The sequence below is a fragment of the Podarcis filfolensis genome (assembly GCF_964270895.1).
Source record: "Podarcis filfolensis genome assembly, chromosome: 16".
Taxonomy (NCBI): Eukaryota; Metazoa; Chordata; class Lepidosauria; order Squamata; family Lacertidae; genus Podarcis; species Podarcis filfolensis.
Genome location: NC_139620.1, coordinates 22,653,986 through 22,672,454, shown reverse-complemented (window position 1 = coordinate 22,672,454; position 18,469 = coordinate 22,653,986). Strand labels below are relative to the sequence as shown.

The 18,469-nt window shown below is 42.2% G+C and overlaps 1 protein-coding gene across 41 annotated transcripts in view; it reads left to right on the top strand.

Annotated features, from left to right (window-relative positions):
* Positions 1 to 18,469, top strand: part of MTMR3 (myotubularin related protein 3) — a 58,502-nt gene that overhangs the window by 24,692 nt on the left and 15,341 nt on the right. For 22 of the 41 annotated variants that reach the window (XR_014542370.1, XM_083589774.1, XM_083589768.1 and 19 more), the window contains 8 exons: positions 280 to 396; positions 5,750 to 5,832; positions 6,787 to 6,953; positions 11,744 to 11,840; positions 12,507 to 12,620; positions 13,846 to 14,051; positions 16,167 to 16,298; positions 18,139 to 18,250. Coding sequence is in view for 40 of the 41 variants with exons in the window: in XM_083589774.1 (XP_083445900.1) it covers positions 280 to 396; positions 5,750 to 5,832; positions 6,787 to 6,953; positions 11,744 to 11,840; positions 12,507 to 12,620; positions 13,846 to 14,051; positions 16,167 to 16,298; positions 18,139 to 18,250 (1,028 nt within the window). In the remaining variant the exon portion in view is untranslated. Of the gene's footprint in view, positions 1 to 279; positions 397 to 2,366; positions 2,400 to 5,749; positions 5,833 to 6,786; positions 6,954 to 11,743; positions 11,841 to 12,506; positions 12,621 to 13,845; positions 14,052 to 16,166; positions 16,299 to 18,138; positions 18,251 to 18,469 lie in introns of all 41 variants that reach the window. The other 19 variants (XM_083589777.1, XM_083589782.1, XM_083589800.1 and 16 more) reach the window with 1 other exon arrangement.

Genomic DNA, 18,469 nt, shown 5'->3' with positions numbered 1-18,469 from the left:
AATGTTGTTTCAGCAAGAATCAACTTACTGTGGGAACATTCAGCTGCAACCGCTTCCATCAAAATATGCCCCTCGTAATGTTTTGTGACACAGCTTAAAGCCCTTGTTCTGTCAGGTGTTTACCCAAAGCTTTCTGTGATTTTAACAACTACATGCATGTCCTTGTCATATTCTGTCAAGATCCGTATGCTTTGCATTTGAGGTGTGAGTGAGTGAACTCCTTGGGAATCCACCATCAACTTGTTTACATAAAACTTATTTCCCTCCCCCTTTCAACAGGTCCCGTTCCCCGAACTTCATGGGGAGAGCACTGAATACGTAGGTCGAGCTGAAGATGCCATCATTGCACTTTCCAACTATAGACTTCACATCAAATTTAAGGAATCAATTGTGAATGTAAGTTTTCACGTTTGCCCTGGCTGTTCATGGCTAGAAATCTTGCTGGTTATGTGGTTGGGAAATGCACAGCCACCCATTCCTTATATATTGGGGCTCTTATCATGTAACTCATAGATGTAAGTTAGGAAACAACAAGGATCCAGAATGAAGAATTATGTCCCTCTCCCTGCTGCTGTTCTAGATAACTAACCTGCAGTTCTTCTTTCCTCATCCTGGTTCAGGGTGGGCAACCTTTGGCCCTCCAGATGCTGATGACTGCCTAGGATATTGGGAGTTGTAGCTCAACAACATCTGGACGGTCAAAAGGTCCCCACACATGTCCTAGCCCCACTGCGTTAATTCTTCTTGGTTGCCTTATTAGTATCCTTAATTGAACACCTTTTTGGATTTGCTTCTTGGCAGCTGTAGCTCAGCTGAACAGCAGTAGGTCTTTGGCCCTTGCAAACTTTCCAATCCATTTGGTAGCAATGTATTGAGATTCCTGCTCTGGTTTTGGGGAACCGAGCTGTGAGCTTGCATAATATGGCTGCTGCCAAGGATCCTTTGAGACTAGTGGTGCCTTGTGAATGTTTTCTCAGCCCCTGAGACCATATGTCAACAGGTAGTAGAATAGTAGTATTCAGTTTTCCACTGATGGGAGTATATAGGCCCACTTGTAGAGAGCATGGCTCATTGTCTGTGCCCAGCATTCCTTGGGTTGTGGTCCATGTGCTTCAGCTCAGAGACCTGGTAAAGTAAAATGCACGAGGTTGTTTGGAAATTGGAAGAGGCTGTCATGGAGCATAACAGTGCTCTTTGTATAGTAGCTGTTACATGCAATGAATCACGCTGTTGTTGAAATAACTTTCTCCATGTCACTTAGTGACCTGTTAGAAATATCTGGCTTTCTTAGGGGTGACAGGGAAATCTATATAATTTCTGACCCTGTTGAAGAGCACCTAGCTCAAAACTTGTTAGGCACTCAGTTCCCTAATTAAGAACAAAAAACAAAAACCAGCAGTGACTTCGGGTGCTGCACACAAAGAGCCTCATTCAAGTGAGAATTTATTGTTCTACTGCTTAAAATAGATTCCATGGGACAGAGTTCCTTGGTGCCCCCTTGCTGTGTGCTAAAGTGGATAGGCAGTCTGATTTTTTTTTTGCATTTTTAAAATAAATAAGTGATTAGGACTAGAAGTTCTTCTGTGTAATTTTTGTGTTGTGTTGTGTTGTGTTGTGTTGTGTTGTGTTGTGTGTGTGTATAAAAGTTAAAACAAGTCAAAACAGTTTCTTGGCCGCAGCTGTAGTCTTCACCTGACAACCCAAGTAATGTTCATTCTGCTTCGTAGCTTATCACCAGCTGCGAATCATGTGGAATTATGCGAGTCATGTTGGTGAGATGAAGTAGAATTAAAACACATATTGCTCTTCTGTAATGAAATCTGGGTGTGTATGCTAATCCTAATAGATGAGTGGAAACAAAATTGATACGTTGCATTGAGAAGCGACTGATTCCTAGAGCGTAACATGGTAGTTTAGCAGTATCTGCTTCAGTGTCACCGAACAAGTAATACTGCTGTGATTCTCAGTATTCTGAGATGCTATTAATTTCCATAATTTTAGTGTGTTTATCTGCTCCTAGGGAAATGTTTATTAATTTAATCATTCTAGTTAAAATTTACACTGCAGTTTAATATACTGGAATGTTGAGTCCTGACAAAACTGCTGGCACTTAATGTTGTAATGCTAGTTGAGGTTATCCCCATGTGACACTCTGAATTTTTGTTTCTGTGCCTCTTGGCCAGGCAAAAATTAGTGCTCCTGAAGTCACTTGATATTGCACATTGGCAGTAGTAACCTGGGCCCCCAGCATTCATGCTTGGTATGCAAGTTAGCTGGCTCTAATAGAAAGGGAAACTCAGCTGAGAATATCCAAAGCCTGCCTTTTGGTTTCATTCTAATTTTGTCCTTTGTTTACAATTCAATAGAGAGTCTGTAAACTTGCCGCTTGTGAGCTCTCAGTAAGTAAAATGGTGTTGCTGTGTAACATTTTACTGCTGCACCTTTGCTTGGAAAGGAATAAACTTGTGTGGCCAGTGCTCACCTTGCAACACATGCAGGGGCTGTAATGCATGATGCATTTTGACTGACTGGATAAATTCATGGATCGCATAGCAATAGGAACTTGATGTCCCCTTTTGAAAAAGCAAACAAAAGGCTCAGTAAACGAAGCAATAAGCTGATGGAATGGTGGCTTTCAAAAGTGTTGACTTATTCATCCATGGGATTGTTTGCAGATTCAGCAGTGATACACACTCTGCACATCAAAACCTGAATGCCCAGGTTTATTTCTTGGTTGGCTTCATCTAAGGAAAGTGTTTAAATCGTGGCATTTGGTAAAGCTATGGGAACAGCAGCAGCAGCAAAAGAATTATAATGTGGCTCAAATGTCATAGATTTGAATTGGGACTTCTTGTAAGTTTGTAGTAGGTGCAGTGCACTAAAATTTAAAGGGTCAAACAAGGGAAGTTTAATGACACAGTGAAACTTATTTCCTGTTCGGTTCAGTTAATATTTAGGATTTTTGCCCCTCTACTCGTGGGCAATAATTTAGTTTCACCAAATGTAGCTCTCTTCATTTGCAGTCCATAACAAATTCAGACACATAGCAGGAATATTAACATTTGTTGGAAATCATTTTTTAAAATTAAAGGTAATAAACATGCTTAAGAGATTTCCCACTGTAAAATGACACTGGTGGGTTTGGATAGCTTTGCATGCTCACTGAAAACAGGCAGAATGGTTTGTTCATCGTTTTACTGATACTGCCTTATTAGTGCACTGCTGCCTGACCAAGCATTTTGTGTTTTGGAGGCTGAACTAACTGCACGGATTTGTGGTGTTCTAAAGCATGACTATTGAACACAAGAAGAATCTGGCTGCTGGATCAGATCAAAAGCCCACCTAGTCCAGCATCCTGTTTTCTGCAGTGGCCAACCACATGGCCACACAAACAAGACATGAGCGCTGTAGCCCCTTTCCCCACTATTGTTTCCAGCAGTTGGTATTCATTGCATGCAGCCTTTAACCCTGGAGGTAGTTCCTAGCTGTCGGCATTCTCCTTCCTGAACTTGCCTGGTAGAAAGGCAAATGGAATTCACAGGGCAAGGTGAGGCAGAATGCTTGGCAAAACGAGATGAAGGAAAGTTATATTCCAGTAGTCCCCCCACCCACCCCCACCCCGGAAGCAAATGCTCCACTTTTCATAGAGAATACTGTGGAAGGCTGTATTTAATAAAGGAGGGTTGTTTAGAGGGAAAGAGAGAAGGGGAACAGATGGAGGCAAGGAACAGGGCGGGAGAAAAAATAAGGAGGGCAGTAGGAAACATCTATTTGAACTAATAAGAAGTGATAGGAGGTTTTAATATGAGAATCTTGGTAAGGAAGTTTCAGCTCCTCAACTGTGATCTTGGAAAGGTTCAAGGAAAGGGTACACAGGGAGAAGCTGATGCACAGCACAAATTCTTGAAGCAGCCCAGGTTCCAGAGTAGGACAAAGATGTGAGGAAATCTTTGACTTGATGGAGAGCTTGGGCTCGTTTGGTCACAAGGTTTCTGAGCAGAAATTCTCAAATCCTTTCTTCCTACTTTTTTTTTTTTGGGTCCCCTAGCATGAAACCTTGGTCTATTGTCCATTGCCACCCTCTTTATGCCTGTAGCAGTATTGATGCCAGCCTAGTTCCATCTCAGGCCAACAGCTCAGGATGTGGGAATATTTGTTTGTTTGCTTGCTTACTGCTGTATCATAAAAATGTATCACAGTGGTTTGCAACAATATAAAAACATAAAACCAAACAATAAAATCACAAGCAGTTAAAAACAAAAGCAGAAAGAAATTAAAAGCAAACATCAATAGGCCATTATGGAGGACGTACTCTTAATTGCCTCCATAGGCCTAGCAGAATAGAAGAATTTTCAGCAGGTGTTTAAAAGTTGGCACAGAAGGTGCCTGCTTATGTTGCCTGCCCCCCAGAAACATTGCCCTGCTCTGTCTTTGCACAGCTAGTACATTCCAGGGACCCTGGAGCCATGCTGACTGGTGCCCATAGGGGCTGCCAAGGTGGAAGTCAGGGAGACCAACATTAGGTGGAGCCAGTGAATTTTAGTTTTGCCTCCATCCTCTTCTCTGCTGGGTTCTGCAGTGCCAACTTCAACTAAGGAGGAGGAAGTAGCCAGCTAGAACCAGCCCAGTAGGAAGGCAAAGCAGGTGGGGGCTGGCTGAAGTAGAGTGAGATTGGTGGTCCAGTGCCCTGTTCGGCTTAATGGACCAGCCTCCACTGGCTTTGAGGCAATGCTGTTGCTTGGTCTCGCTGGCTGCCCCCATTGCACATGGGCCCTCTCCTGTTCGACGGGTGTGCACCTTCTGCCCAATCAGAAGTTCACGGCTGCCAAGAGACAGAAGTGATAAACCTGCTTAACAGCTCATATAATGGACATAATTATGGTGAGTTGGTCCATATATTATAGTGATTGCTAGAGGAGTGTAGTTGAGAATACACCATAGTTTCTGTAGGGTTTCTGTCAGCAGAAGCCGTATCAAGACAGATTGACCCATTTCTACATGCTAAGATAGGTGTGGTGTTTTATTTATCAGTTGTAAGTTAAAGGCTGGTGCTTACTCTAAAAGGAAGCAGTACTGAATTTGGGGATACTGTTGAAGTGGAGGCATGGGAGAATCCAGTATCAGAATTGTGAAGGCAGATTTTCCCCTTATCCCAACATTTGCTCTGTAGAGAACTCCCCCTCCCTCCTGCCCCAAGGAGTGAATGAAGGTAAAACAGGAGTGGAAGAAGGTAAAACAGGAGTGTGATTGTTTCTTAGGTTTGGAGATGAGAAAGGTGCACTGTACAAGAAGTCTTGCATGACCAAACCATGTTAAGCTGGAGAACTGTCTCTAATGTGTGAGAGAAATGTAGTTCTCTTTTCCTATAGAATTGTTGCTGCTTTAAACATGGAACTTGAGTGATTGCCTTAAAATGTTCTTTATAAGTATCATAAACAAAAAGCACATTTTAAGGAAGACAAGTGTATATCTCTTACATTTGTGTAACACTTCTTGCATCTGGTGAAGCACAACCTAGTCCATGAAAACTTAAATGCTATAATAAATGTGTTCGCCTTTAAGATGCCACAAAATAGGAGTCTGTTTATTTGCTGTGTCATAATTACACATGTTCCTTTTCCATGACTCAACTGTACCTGTTCATATGGGAAGAAAATGAGGGACAATAGTCTAATAAATCCTTATATTAAATGCTGTGAAACTGTGTCAGCCTTTTTTAAGCAAGGTCATTTAATCTTTTTAATCACAGGTTCCATTGCAGCTTATAGAGAGTGTTGAATGCCGGGATATATTTCAACTTCACTTGACTTGTAAGGACTGCAAAGTTATCAGGTATGTGTGTATATATACACATATAAATTATCCTGATGGTTGTACACGTTACACTATTACAAGGAAGCATGGCCTTCTAAAGATTGGTATCAGTGCCCTGTTTAATAATTATTACTTGGTCTCATGACTGGGCAACGTTTCCCCCCTTGTCTTGTATTGTATCAATAGAACATTGACAATCCACTGCAGCAGTTTAACTTTTCAGTTGAAGGCATGCAGTTGCAGGAGTATAACAAATTATCCACCTCCATCAACTGTGGGTGCCTCAGATTAGCTGAAACAGCTTATTTCATTGTGTGTTTATTTTCACTAATTGTTGTTGTTGTTATTTATTACATTTGTGTACCACACCTCGTCCGAAGATCACAGGACGATTCACAACACAAAAATACAAAATAAGAAAATACATAATAAAAAACAAACAAAAACCAATAACCCCACCATCATGAATTTTAAAAAGGTCATTGAATGTTTAATCAGGTTATAGAGAAATGATTTTGCCTGGCACTTAATGAAGGCACCAGGCGAGCCTCCCTGGAGGGGAGCAGGCCACAGACGGGAAGCCGCTGTAGAAAAGGCCTGTTCTCATCTATCATTTGCATGATTTTGCTTCTTGCTGCCAGAGGTGGTGATGGCCTTTCTTCAACTTAAAAAAAAAAAAGTATTTAGATAACCATGGCTATGGTCTGAAGGTTTATGCAAAGAACCCTAGATTAAAAATGGATGATCTTGAGGTAAGGATACTAACTTTGCATTTTTTCATACTAGAGGTCACGTGTCATAAAATGTATACAGTGCAGCTTTTGAAGCCAAATGCCAGTGTGTTCTCTCTTCTTGTCTGCTTTGAAGCTAAACTTTCATTGGATTCTGTGGCTTGGATCTCTCTGGGTGAGAATTAATAGATTTTTATCTGGCATAAAAAAAAATATTTTTTTTTTATTTATTTTTTTACAGATGTCAGTTCTCTACTTTTGAGCAGTGTCAAGAGTGGCTTAAACGGCTGAACAATGCCATCCGCCCTCCTTCAAAGATAGAGGATCTCTTTTCATTTGCTTACCACGCCTGGTGTATGGAAGTGTATGCTAGTGAAAAAGAACAGCATGGTGATTTGTGTCGACCAGGTACAATGCAGACATTCTTTGTGTAGTTGTAGAGATAAATGAGCTTGTTCCAATTGATTTAGGTGCTGGTAGATTTTTGCCAGTGAAAAGTTTCAAGGTTAAGGGAGTGAAGGGTTTAATGGATAAGTTTTAAAGCTACCACTATTCACTTGCCTTTTTTTTGGTTCATTGTTTGTGGCTGCTTTCTCCAACATGCAGCTTTCCTGCTATTTTTAATATTATCTATGGGCTTCTTCCCCCTTCATGGATCACTGCCTTGCCGTGGCGAAGGGGCTTGAAGAACTCAGAGAAGCTATGAACTACGCCGAGCAGGGCACACAAGATGAACAGGTCATAGTGGAGAGTTTTGACCAAACGTGATCCACCTGGAGGAGGAACCGGCAAGCCACTCCAGTATCCTTGCCAAGAAAACTCCATGGACAAAGACAACAGGCATATAAAAGTTATGACGCTGGAAGATGAGCCCCTCAGGTCGGAAGGCGTCCAACATGCTACTGGGGAAGAGCGGAGGGCAAGTACAAGTAGATCCAGAGCTGATGAAGCGGCTGGGCCAAAGCCGAAAGGACGCTCAGTTGCGGATATGCCTGGAAGCGAAAGGAAAGTCCAATGCTGTAAAGAAAAATATTGCATAGGAACCTGGAATGTAAGAACCATGAACCTAGGTAAGTTGGAGGTGGTCAAAAATGAGATGGCAAGAATAAATATTGACATCCTGGGCATCAGTGAACTAAAATGGACGGGAATGGGCGAATTCAGTTCGGATGACCATCACATCTACTACTGTGGGCAAGAAACCCGTAAAAGAAATGGAGTGGCCCTCATAGTCAACAAAAGAGTGGCGAAAGCTGTACTGGGATGCAATCTCAAAAATGATAGAATGATCTCGATACGAATCCAAGGCAGACCTTTTAACATCACAGTAATCCAAGTTTATGCACCAACCACTGGTGCTGAAGAAACTGAAATAGACCAATTTTATGAAGACTTACAAGACCTTATAGAAGTGACACCAAAGAAGGATGTTCTTCTCATTATAGGGGATTGGAATGCTAAAGTAGGGAATCAAGAGATAAAAGGAACAACTGGCAAGTTTGGCCTTGGAGATCAAAACGAAGCAGGGCAAAGGCTAATAGAGTTCTGTCAAGAGAACAAGCTGGTCATCACAAACACGCTTTTCCAACAACACAAGAGACGTCTCTACACATGGACATCACCAGATGGGCAGTATCGAAATCAGATTGATTATATTCTCTGCAGCCAAAGATGGAGAAGTTCTATACAGTCAGCAAAAACAAGACCTGGAGCTGACTGTGGCTCAGATCATCAGCTTCTTATAGCAAAATTCAAGCTTAAACTGAAGAAAGTAGGAAAAACCACTGGGCCGGTAAGATACAATCTAAGTCAAATCCCTTATGAATACACAGTGGAAGTGAGGAACAGGTTTAAGGATTTAGATTTGCTGGACAGAGTGCCTGAAGAACTATGGATGGAGGCTCGTAACATTGTACAGGAGGCAGCAACGAAAACCATCCCAATGAAAAGGAAATGCAAGAAAGCAAAGTGGCTGTCCAACGAGGCCTTACAAATAGCGGAGGAGAGAAGGCAAGCAAAATGCGAGGGAGATAGTGAAAGATACAGGAAATTGAATGCAGATTTCCAAAGAATAGCAAGGAGAGACAAGAAGGCCTTCTTAAACGAGCAGTGCAAACAAATAGAGGAAAACAACAGAATGGGAAGAACCAGAGATCTGTTCAAGAAAATTGGAGATATGAAAGGAACATTTCGTACAAAGATTACCATAATAAAGGACAAAAGTGGTAAGGACCTAACAGAAGCAGAAGACATCAAGAAGAGGTGGCAAGAATACACAGAGGAATTATACCAGAAAGATATGGATGTCTCGTACACCCCAGGTAGTGTGGTTGCTGACCTTGAGCCAGACATCCTGGAAAGTGAAGTCAAATGGGCCTTAGAAAGCACTGCAAATAACAAGGCCAGTGGAAGTGATGGTATTCCAGCTGAACTATTTAAAATTTTAAAAGATGATGCTGTTAAGGTGCTACACTCAATATGCCAGCAAATTTGGAAAACTCAGCAGTGGCCAGAAGATTGGAGAAGATCAGTCTACATCCCAATCCCAAAGAAGGGCAGTGCCAAAGAATGCTCCAACTACCGCACAATTGCACTCATTTCACACGCTAGCAAGGTTATGCTTAAAATTCTACAAGGAAGGCTCAAACAGTATGTGGATCGAGAACTCCCAGAAGTGCAAGCTGGATTTAGAAGAGGCAGAGGAACCAGAGACCAAATTGCAAACATGCGCTGGATTATGGAGAAAGCTAGAGAGTTCCAGAAAGACATCTACTTCTGCTTCATTGACTATGCAAAAGCCTTTGACTGTGTCGACCACAGCAAACTATGGCAAGTTCTTAAAGAAATGGGAGTGCCTGATCACCTCATCTGTCTCCTGAGAAATCTCTATGTGGGACAAGAAGCTACAGTTAGAACTGGATATGGAACAACTGATTGGTTCAAAATTGGGAAAGGCGTACGACAAGGCTGTATTTTGTCTCCCTGCTTATTTAATTTATACGCAGAATACATCATGCGAAAGGCTGGGCTGGATGAATCCCAAGCTGGAATTAAGATTGCCGGAAGAAATATCAACAACCTCAGATATGCAGATGACACAACCTTGATGGCAGAAAGTGAGGAGGAATTAAAGAACCTTTTAATGAGGGTGAAAGAGGAGAGTGCAAAATATGGTCTGAAGCTCAACATCAAAAAAACGAAGATCATGGCCACTGGTCCCATCACCTCCTGGCAAATAGAAGGGGAAGAAATGGAGGCAGTGAGAGATTTTACTTTCTTGGGCTCCATGATCACTGCAGATGGTGACAGCAGCCACGAAATTAAAAGACGCCTGCTTCTTGGGAGAAGGGCAATGACAGGCCTAGACAGCATCTTGAGAAGTAGAGACGTCACCTTGCCAACAAAGGTCCATATAGTTAAAGCCATGGTTTTCCCAGTAGTGATGTATGGAAGTGAGAGCTGGACCATAAAGAAGGCTGATCGCCGAAGAATTGATGCTTTTGAATTATGGTGCTGGAGAAGACTCTTGAGAGTCCCATGGACTGCAAGAAGATCAAATGCATCCATTCTTAATGAAATCAGCCCTGAGTGCTCACTGGAAGGACAGATCGTGAAGCTGAGGCTCCAGTACTTTGGCCACCTCATGAGAAGAGAAGACTCCCTGGAAAAGACCCTGATGCTGGGAAAGATGGAGGGCACAAGGAGAAGGGGGCGACAGAGGATGAGATGGTTGGATAGTGTTTTCGAGGTTACCAGCATGAGTTTGACTAAACTGCGGGAGGTAGTGGAGGACAGAGGTGCCTGGCGTGCTCTGGTCCATGGGGTCACGAAGAGTCGGACACGACTAAACGACTAAACAACAACATGGGCTTCTTCATAGGCAGTTCAAGCCAATTGCATATTACATAAGCAGCATTAGGATGCCATGTCATGATGTATCCATTCAGTCTTGACTATGGGATGCCACAAAGCCAAATCAGAGCAAGGGCAATGAGTTTGGCCTTCTTTCATAATGGGTGAATATTCTGGCCTCATTTTGCAGACCCTCTGGACCAACAAGCTGAAATGGAGAGAAGGCTTTTTGTGGTAATAAAGTGCTTCCCCCTCTCTTTTGATGTAGGCCGATAACATATGCATGTGCAGAAACAAAAATTTATTATTACACTTTATGCTGTTACTATAAAAGGTCATCAGGTTGGGTTATGGCTCCACCTTCTTATAGTAATGGAGAACTGCATTTCAGGTGAGAACCAACAGTTCTTTCTGCTAATGCCATCTTCATAATAGAAACAGCCAGTTACAATACAAATGATGTTTCACTTGTTCTTGCTCTTGCAAATTCGCATTGATATATGCAGTTCTCTGCAGAGCAGAATTTTTGAATTCAAAGTCTTACTCAGTTGAGAGTTGACCAAAATTATACAGTGGTATGAAGGTGCTGCTGAGAAGAGCTTTCAGTATTGCAATTTTCTGGCATAGATCAAGAGAGCTTTGCTGCTGCACAACGATCAGTGAAAACTTTGGACCTGATCCACAGTCAGAGGGGTTTTACCATATTCAGGGAAGCTTACTTAACCCTTCCCACCCAGAAAAGGGACTTAGCTCTAACTGCAAGTCATCCTTAGACCATAGAATTGAAGTGAAGCACACTCTTGGCCCCATCCGTTGGTCAGGGGAAAGTTGGTATGTGTGTCATCTCATGACCCTGAGATTAAGAGTCTCATGCTCTTCCAACTGAGCTACTAGTGCTGGATATTTGCAGCTATTAAAGAACCAGCTTTTTCCCCAGTGAATGTTTACAAATTGTCTTTTGCTTGTGGAGTAGCATCCTGTGTTCCTCAAACAGACCAGCCTAATTGCACAAAGTGATAATAAAATTTGTCTGAGCGCTTTTTTTACAGAGGGAAGAAGTGCATTGAAGCTAGAATGGGGCAGGCAAATATGAACCAATCTTTAAGGGGCCTTAGTTTAACTGGTCTTCAGCTAAAAATCAGGAAACAACTGATTATTAACCTATCACTGTGTGCAGAGCCAATTAAAATAACATGATACCGCTAAAGATGGTTACTAAATTTAGATTTTCATGGCTGGCATAAGCAAAGCAGATTTTCTACTGTTTTAATTTCTTAACAAAATCACTGGAGCCATCTCATATCAAGTTCTTTTCATTCTATTCCTATTGTCTTCTTTTGTTGTAGGAGAACATGTAAGTTCGAGATTTAAAAATGAGGTTGAACGGATGGGTTTTGATATGAACAATGCCTGGAGGATCTCCAACATCAACGAGAAGTACAAGTAAGTTCTGTGGATGTTTGCAGACAGCTGGCAGCAGCCTAACTTTTATTGAAGTAGGCATTTTGGAGCAGAGCATATCATAGCTCTTGCTGTGGTTAGATGCACTTGTAGATCCTGGTACTGCTGATGGTTTGGAACTGAGCGGGTGGGGTTTCTTAGTAGCCGTAAAGCTCTGAAAAGCAAAGTGATAGAGCACCCCATGTAGCTGCCATTTTGTAGTTCTGTTTCTCAACATCCATGAAACAGGCCTGCAGTGGTGTATGCAGACACTGCTCTCTGCCATCTAGCCTCAGAGGGCTGCTAGAACGAATAGTGCAAGCTACCTAAACACTTTGGGTCTCCTGTCCAGTTGCTTCCTGGCCTTAAAAGAACCAGGAGCATCCAAGAATAAATAAGCAGCAAGGTTGGGTCATGTAATATAAGGCTGTGTCTGGCAACTTGGAAACCATTGTTGCTCTCCCTAGGCGAGTGCTAAATTATAAGATTGCTCTGTTCTTGAGAAAGTAGTGCTGACAAAGGACTGTGGAATAAGGGAAGACAGGGAAATAGTACTTTGCACCTTGAGCTTCTATGTTGGAAGGGTGCTAACAGCTTGTCATGGAAGCAAACCAATGGTGTGACTATACATGCATGGCTTTGAAAAAATGTCCTCCTTTTTCCACACAGGCTCTGTAGCAGCTACCCTCAAGAACTCATAGTTCCTGTTTGGATCACAGACAAAGAGCTGGAAAGTGTGGCAGGCTTCCGATCTTGGAAACGCATCCCTGCTGTGGTTTACAGGTGAGGCCTGCACTGAAGCACCCATTAAATTGAATATAAAGTGGTGTGTGCACTTTTTATCACCTTGCCTGATGCTTAATCAAGCAGCTTAGCAACTATGCTGAACTACAAAACTGACACCATTGATATTTCACTTGCCTTTCTTTGGGCTATGGAGCATTGACCATAAGCTAAGCTGGCTGGGACTTGTTCCTTGAGTCATTCCAGCTGGCCCTGCTGCAAAGCCCACAAGCCCTTCAAGATGTGTAGGAATGATTGGATAAATGGTGGCTGTCTCTGTAGTCCAACAGTTGTGAAATGGTCTCCCCAGGGAAGCCCATCTGTTTCTCTGATTATGATGACCTTTGTGACATCAGGTGCAAAATATTCTACCTTTTAATTTTACTCTTATGTTTTGGTGTATTTAAACCTGGGCACATTGCTTTCCTTTTAATGATTTTGAGGCCGGTTTTTATAATAATTATCTTGCTGGTCTGTTTTCAGTTGTGTTTTTATGGTCCTGATTTTGCACTGAATTCCGAGTTTTTATGTCATTTGTTTTGAGAAATGCTTTATTGACTGGATTTTATTTGATTTATTTGTAAACTGCCCAGGGGACTTTGTTTGACGAGCAGTCTAGAAACGTAATAATAATAGTTGGCTACATGGGTTGTTTTGGGACACGACACAGGTTATATAAAACTATAGATGGGCTTCACTGACTGCCTGTTTCTGAACAAAAGGCACATCTATAGTACTGAAGCTGCTGATCATCATTAACTTTGGCAGTTTGTCACTGATCTCTCTTTAGGATTAAACAGGCAGCCTCCCAGTTCTAGACATCTCTGCATTATAGACATTTTATATGCGTCAACAAAAACTGGTTGGAATTCTGACCCTGGTATAAGTGAATCTATTGGTTCAGTTACTTTGAAACTTGTTTCTTGAGCATTCTGACACAAATCTCTTTAAATCCTAACTTCATTTTTTTTACTGCATTTTGATTACAAATGTTGATTCAAATGAAATTCAGTATGAAATACTGTTTTCATAGGGCATACATTAGAATGCCCTATGAAACAGTATTTCGTAGAAAGTATTTCTGCTTTAGAAAGTCAAAACTACTTTTGGAATTCTACAGTAAGGTGGCAATTCCTATGTCACTGTGCTTTTGCTCTAGCATTACCTGCACTTAGGGCCCTATTGTGATGGCTGCTGTTAGCTGTTTCATTTCTGTTTCCTATAGGCATCAGGGCAATGGGGCAGTCATTTCCCGTTGCGGGCAGCCAGAGGTCAGCTGGTGGGGCTGGAGAAATGCTGACGATGAACATCTTGTCCAGTCAGTGGCCAAAGCTTGTGCCTCAGATTCCAAGTCTAATAGCAGTAAACTAGTGAATGGAAACTGTTCAAGAGATTTCTCCAATGGAGGAGACCTCTCTGATGTAGAATTTGGTAAGTTTGATTATCTCTTTGTTTCTCAAATATTGCATTTCGGAGTCTCCATTGAGTTCGAATGGCAGTTTCCCCCCTGATTGGGATTTCAGCCTTTTGCCTGCAACTCTTGTGTGTAGGACACCTGGATTCCTGCTCTGCCTTGGAGGAGGTGGTGGGTGGGTGGGTGGGGGAAGGATAGCCAGGGTGCTACTCATGTCATTGATGGGCCATAACTTAGTGGTAGAGCATCTGTTTTTCAGAATAATAATAATAATTTATTATTTATACCCCGCCCATCTGGCTGGGTTTCCCCAGCCACTCTGGGCGGCTTCCAACAGAATATTAAAATACAATAGTCTATTAAACATTAAAAGCTTCCCTAAACAGGGCTGCCTTCAGATGTCTTCTAAAAGTCTGGTAGTTGTTTTTCTCTTTGACATCTGGTGGGAGGGCGTTCCACAGGGCAGGTGCCACTACCAAGAAGGCCCTCTGCCTGGTTCCCTGCAACTTGGCCTCTCGCAGCGAGGGAACCACCAGAAGGCCCTCGGCACTGGACCTCAATGTCAGGGCAGAATGATGGGGGTGGAGACGCTTCTTCAGGTATACTGGACCAAGGCCATTTAGGGCTTTAAAGGTCAGCACCAACACTTTGAATTGTGCTTGGAAACATACTGGGAGCCAATGTAGGTCTTTCAGGACCGGTGTTATGTGGTCTTGGCGGCCGCTCCCAGTCACCAATCTAGCTGCCGCATTCTGGATTAGTTGCAGTTTCCGGGTCACCTTCAAAGGTAGCCCCACATAGAGCGCATTGCAGTAGTCCAAGCAAGAGATAACTAGAGCATGCACCACTCTGGTGAGACAGGTCCCAGGTTGAATCTCCAGCATCTTCAGGTAGGGTTGGGAAAGTTCTCTGCCTGAAACCCTGAAAAGCTTCTATTAGTCAGTGCAGATAATACTGAGCTTCATAGATTCAGCAAAAAGTGGCCTCCTATGTACATAGTGACAGGGTGGAATGATAACTGCAGGAGACAGTTTGAAGGAGAAGCAAAATGGCAGTTTGTTCTAGGTAGCCTGGTGGGGTGGGCCTTGTGGCCTCACTTCTCCCTCTTCTGTGACCAGGTTGAATCAGCTACTGCTGGTGCCGGAATTACACGTGAGGAGTATGTTCCACTGTCAAAAGCAGCTCCTCTGCTTCTCTCTCACTTCATTGATCTCTTTTATATGTAAGATGCCATGTAATCCATGTGTCAAGTGTGCACTTTTTGGATAACTGCTGCAGAATAAGCTGTTCCACTCCTTTTCTTCTTCAGATTCCTCCATTTCCTTTTTTTTTAAAATGAATATTTATTAGATTTTCCAATTTTATATAAACACAAAAAGAAAAAGAAAAATATTAAAAACAATTCAGTTTCAATAACAGTTTTTCAATCACATATTTCTTTGACTTCCTCATACCTCCCCTTCTTGTTCTCTAGTTCACCTTATTAATTCAGCAAATCCTAATCTCTTAACATTCCTTTTAAAATAAAACCTTATTTTCCATTCAGCTTTTTTAAATTTAATAACATAAACCATCATAATCCCCATTATCTTTATCATAACAGCTAGTCCCCACCAAAGTTCAAACCAACATCTTTTCAAAGTTCATTAATTTTATAATATTTCTGTAGATAATCCTTGAATTTCTTCCAATCTTCTTCTGCTGACTTTTCTCCCTGGTCGCGGATTCTGCCGGTCATTTCTGCCAGTCCCATACAGTCGATCAACTTCATCTGCCATTCTTCCAGAGTGGGTAGATCCTGAGTCTTCCAGTGCTTTGCTATAAGTATTCTTGCTGCCGTTGTAGCATACATAAAGAAAATTCTGTCTGTCTTTGGCACCAGATGGCCGACTATGCCCAAGAGAAAAGCCTCTGGTTTTTTCAGGAAGGTATACTTAAGTATCTTTTTCATTTCATTATAAATCATTTCCCAGAAGGCCTTAATCTTTGGGCACATCCACCATAGGTGAAAAAATGTACCTTCAACTTCCTTACATTTCCAGCATTTATTATCGGGCAAGTGATATATTTTTGCGAGCTTGACTGGGGTTATGTACCACCTGTATATCATTTTCATAATATTCTCTCTTCAGATTCCTCCATTTCCAATGCTTCAGGAGCAGAAAGTCTAGCCATTCAGCCTCAGAAACTTTTGATCTTGGATGCACGCTCATATGCAGCTGCAGTGGCAAACAGGGCCAAAGGGGGAGGCTGTGAATGCCCAGGTGAGTAGTCGTGCTGTGCTCTGAGCATTGTGCAAAGGTGTTTACACATGTAGAGAAGGAGTGGGAGTGGAGACCTTGTCTAAACCAGATCAAATTTTGGTTACCAGAGTAACTACCATTAATTCAAGGAGGTTGGAAATGGGGTGTGTGTGCTAAAAAATGTTCAAATCCAAAGGGGTTGTTGCTTAAGAAGAGAAAGATGCCACCTTTTGTCCTGCAATTTAGATCCAGTCTCTAAAGCTAAACTACAGTATTTGATCATGGAGTCCTTACCAGATTTTAATCAAAAGTATGGTTTTGGGTTGTTGTTTTTTAAAAAAAGCCCACCTTGTTTTGTTTTAAGGAAGTGAAGGAATTGCACTGCATGGCCAAATTCACTAAACCATGGTGTTTAGTGTTGCATCTGATTTTCGCCACAGAACGCAGAAGTTGCAGGTAGCTTTGGGCTCATGTGTCTCTACCCCTTTCCCTGTTTGTAATTTGTAACAAAGAGCAGTTTTTAGTTTCACCCAAATTGGTGAAACTCCAAGTTGTTGCAGATTGCAAACAAGAAGTTTTTAAATTCCTTCTCCTGATGTGCAAAGGAGGAAGGAAGGGAAAAATTGAGAGACATCTGCTTAAATTTCTGGAGAGCTACTACTGGTGTGGTGCAGACAGTAATGAGAGCTATCGATCCAGGGGTCTGATAAGAAGGCCAAACACTTATGTTCCAAGTGACACCCTGATTCTCTGTATGATTCAAAATCTGCAATAGATGCCAGCTTTAAAGTTTATAATATTATGGCATGCGCTTATAAGTTCGCTGATCCACCCAAACCAATACATGGTGAAAAACTGCATGGTGCACCAGCCAGGTGCATCTTATTTATGAAGACCTAATGATTGTAATTTGTTTAAAAATTGCAAGATGCTACGGAAGTCCAGCATGAACCCATATTTCTACCCTCCAGGCTGCATTCTAATTATACCAAAAAACTTCTGTGCAACTACGTCACCCATCCCAAACAAGTACAGTGGTACCTCAGGTTACAGACGCTTCAGGTTACAGACTCCGCTAACCCAGAAATAATACCTTGGGTTAAGAACTTTGCTTCAGGATGAGAACAGAAATTGTGTGGTGGTGTCGCGGCAGCAGCAGCGGGAGGCTACATTAGCTATAATGGTACCTCAGGTTAAGAACAGTTTCAGGTTAAGAACGGACCTCTAGAACAAATTAAGTTCTTAACCCGAAGTACCACTGTATTGGGATCCGTATACTTGAAATTCCTACATACAAAGTAGCCCATGGAAACAATTGAACTTGTATGTCTACAGTTACAGGTGTTGCTTCCTGGCATTGGTTCAGGAGTATAGTGGCTGAAGAATGTGCCACTGTTGTCATGCTAAATTGCCACCAGAGAGGGCAGAGGGTGAGAGATAATATCCAGACAGGTCCTGAGCATGCTGACACTACACAACTCTTATTTTTCAACTCCTCCACTGCCATGTCCGTGTTGCTAACTAAGGGGGTTGTCTGACTTATGTTCACTGGTGATAACAATCAGTTTCAAATCACTTCTATAGATAGAGACCATTGTTCCCAGCAAGCAGTCCAGTAGATCAGTAAGTTCATGTGTTTTCTTTAGACTGTGTTAGAATAACTCCCTCTATTCTGTCATAACAGTCGTCCTTTGTCATGATGTTTGGTGTGCCTGAGAGAACCTCAAAGGCTAGAGGAGGCTGATGGGATAATAGCGCTTAGCACAGGCCCCAGCTGCTGCTGGCTCATTTTTACAGTAAAGCTCCTTCATTCATTTCGCTTCTGCCTTGTTTGAAGTGCCTTATCTTCTGCTTTTAACAGAGTATTATCCAAACTGTGAAGTAGTGTTTATGGGAATGGCAAACATCCATTCTATTCGGAAGAGCTTTCAGTCGCTGCGTTTGCTCTGCACACAAATGCCGGACCCAGGAAAGTGAGTGACATGTGCGCCTTCTCTCTGCTCCCCCCCCCCCCACTGTTGTCCCCTTGCACATCTCCCCTTCGCAGCACGCACACTGTACTAATAGATTTATTGGTATTGCTTTTTAAACAATCTAATCCTCAGTCTTCTTTTTGTCATTTTAAATAAAGGCAGTCATTTGTATGCCTTCCACCAACCTTGTGCCCTCCAGATATTTTTGGATTGCAGCCC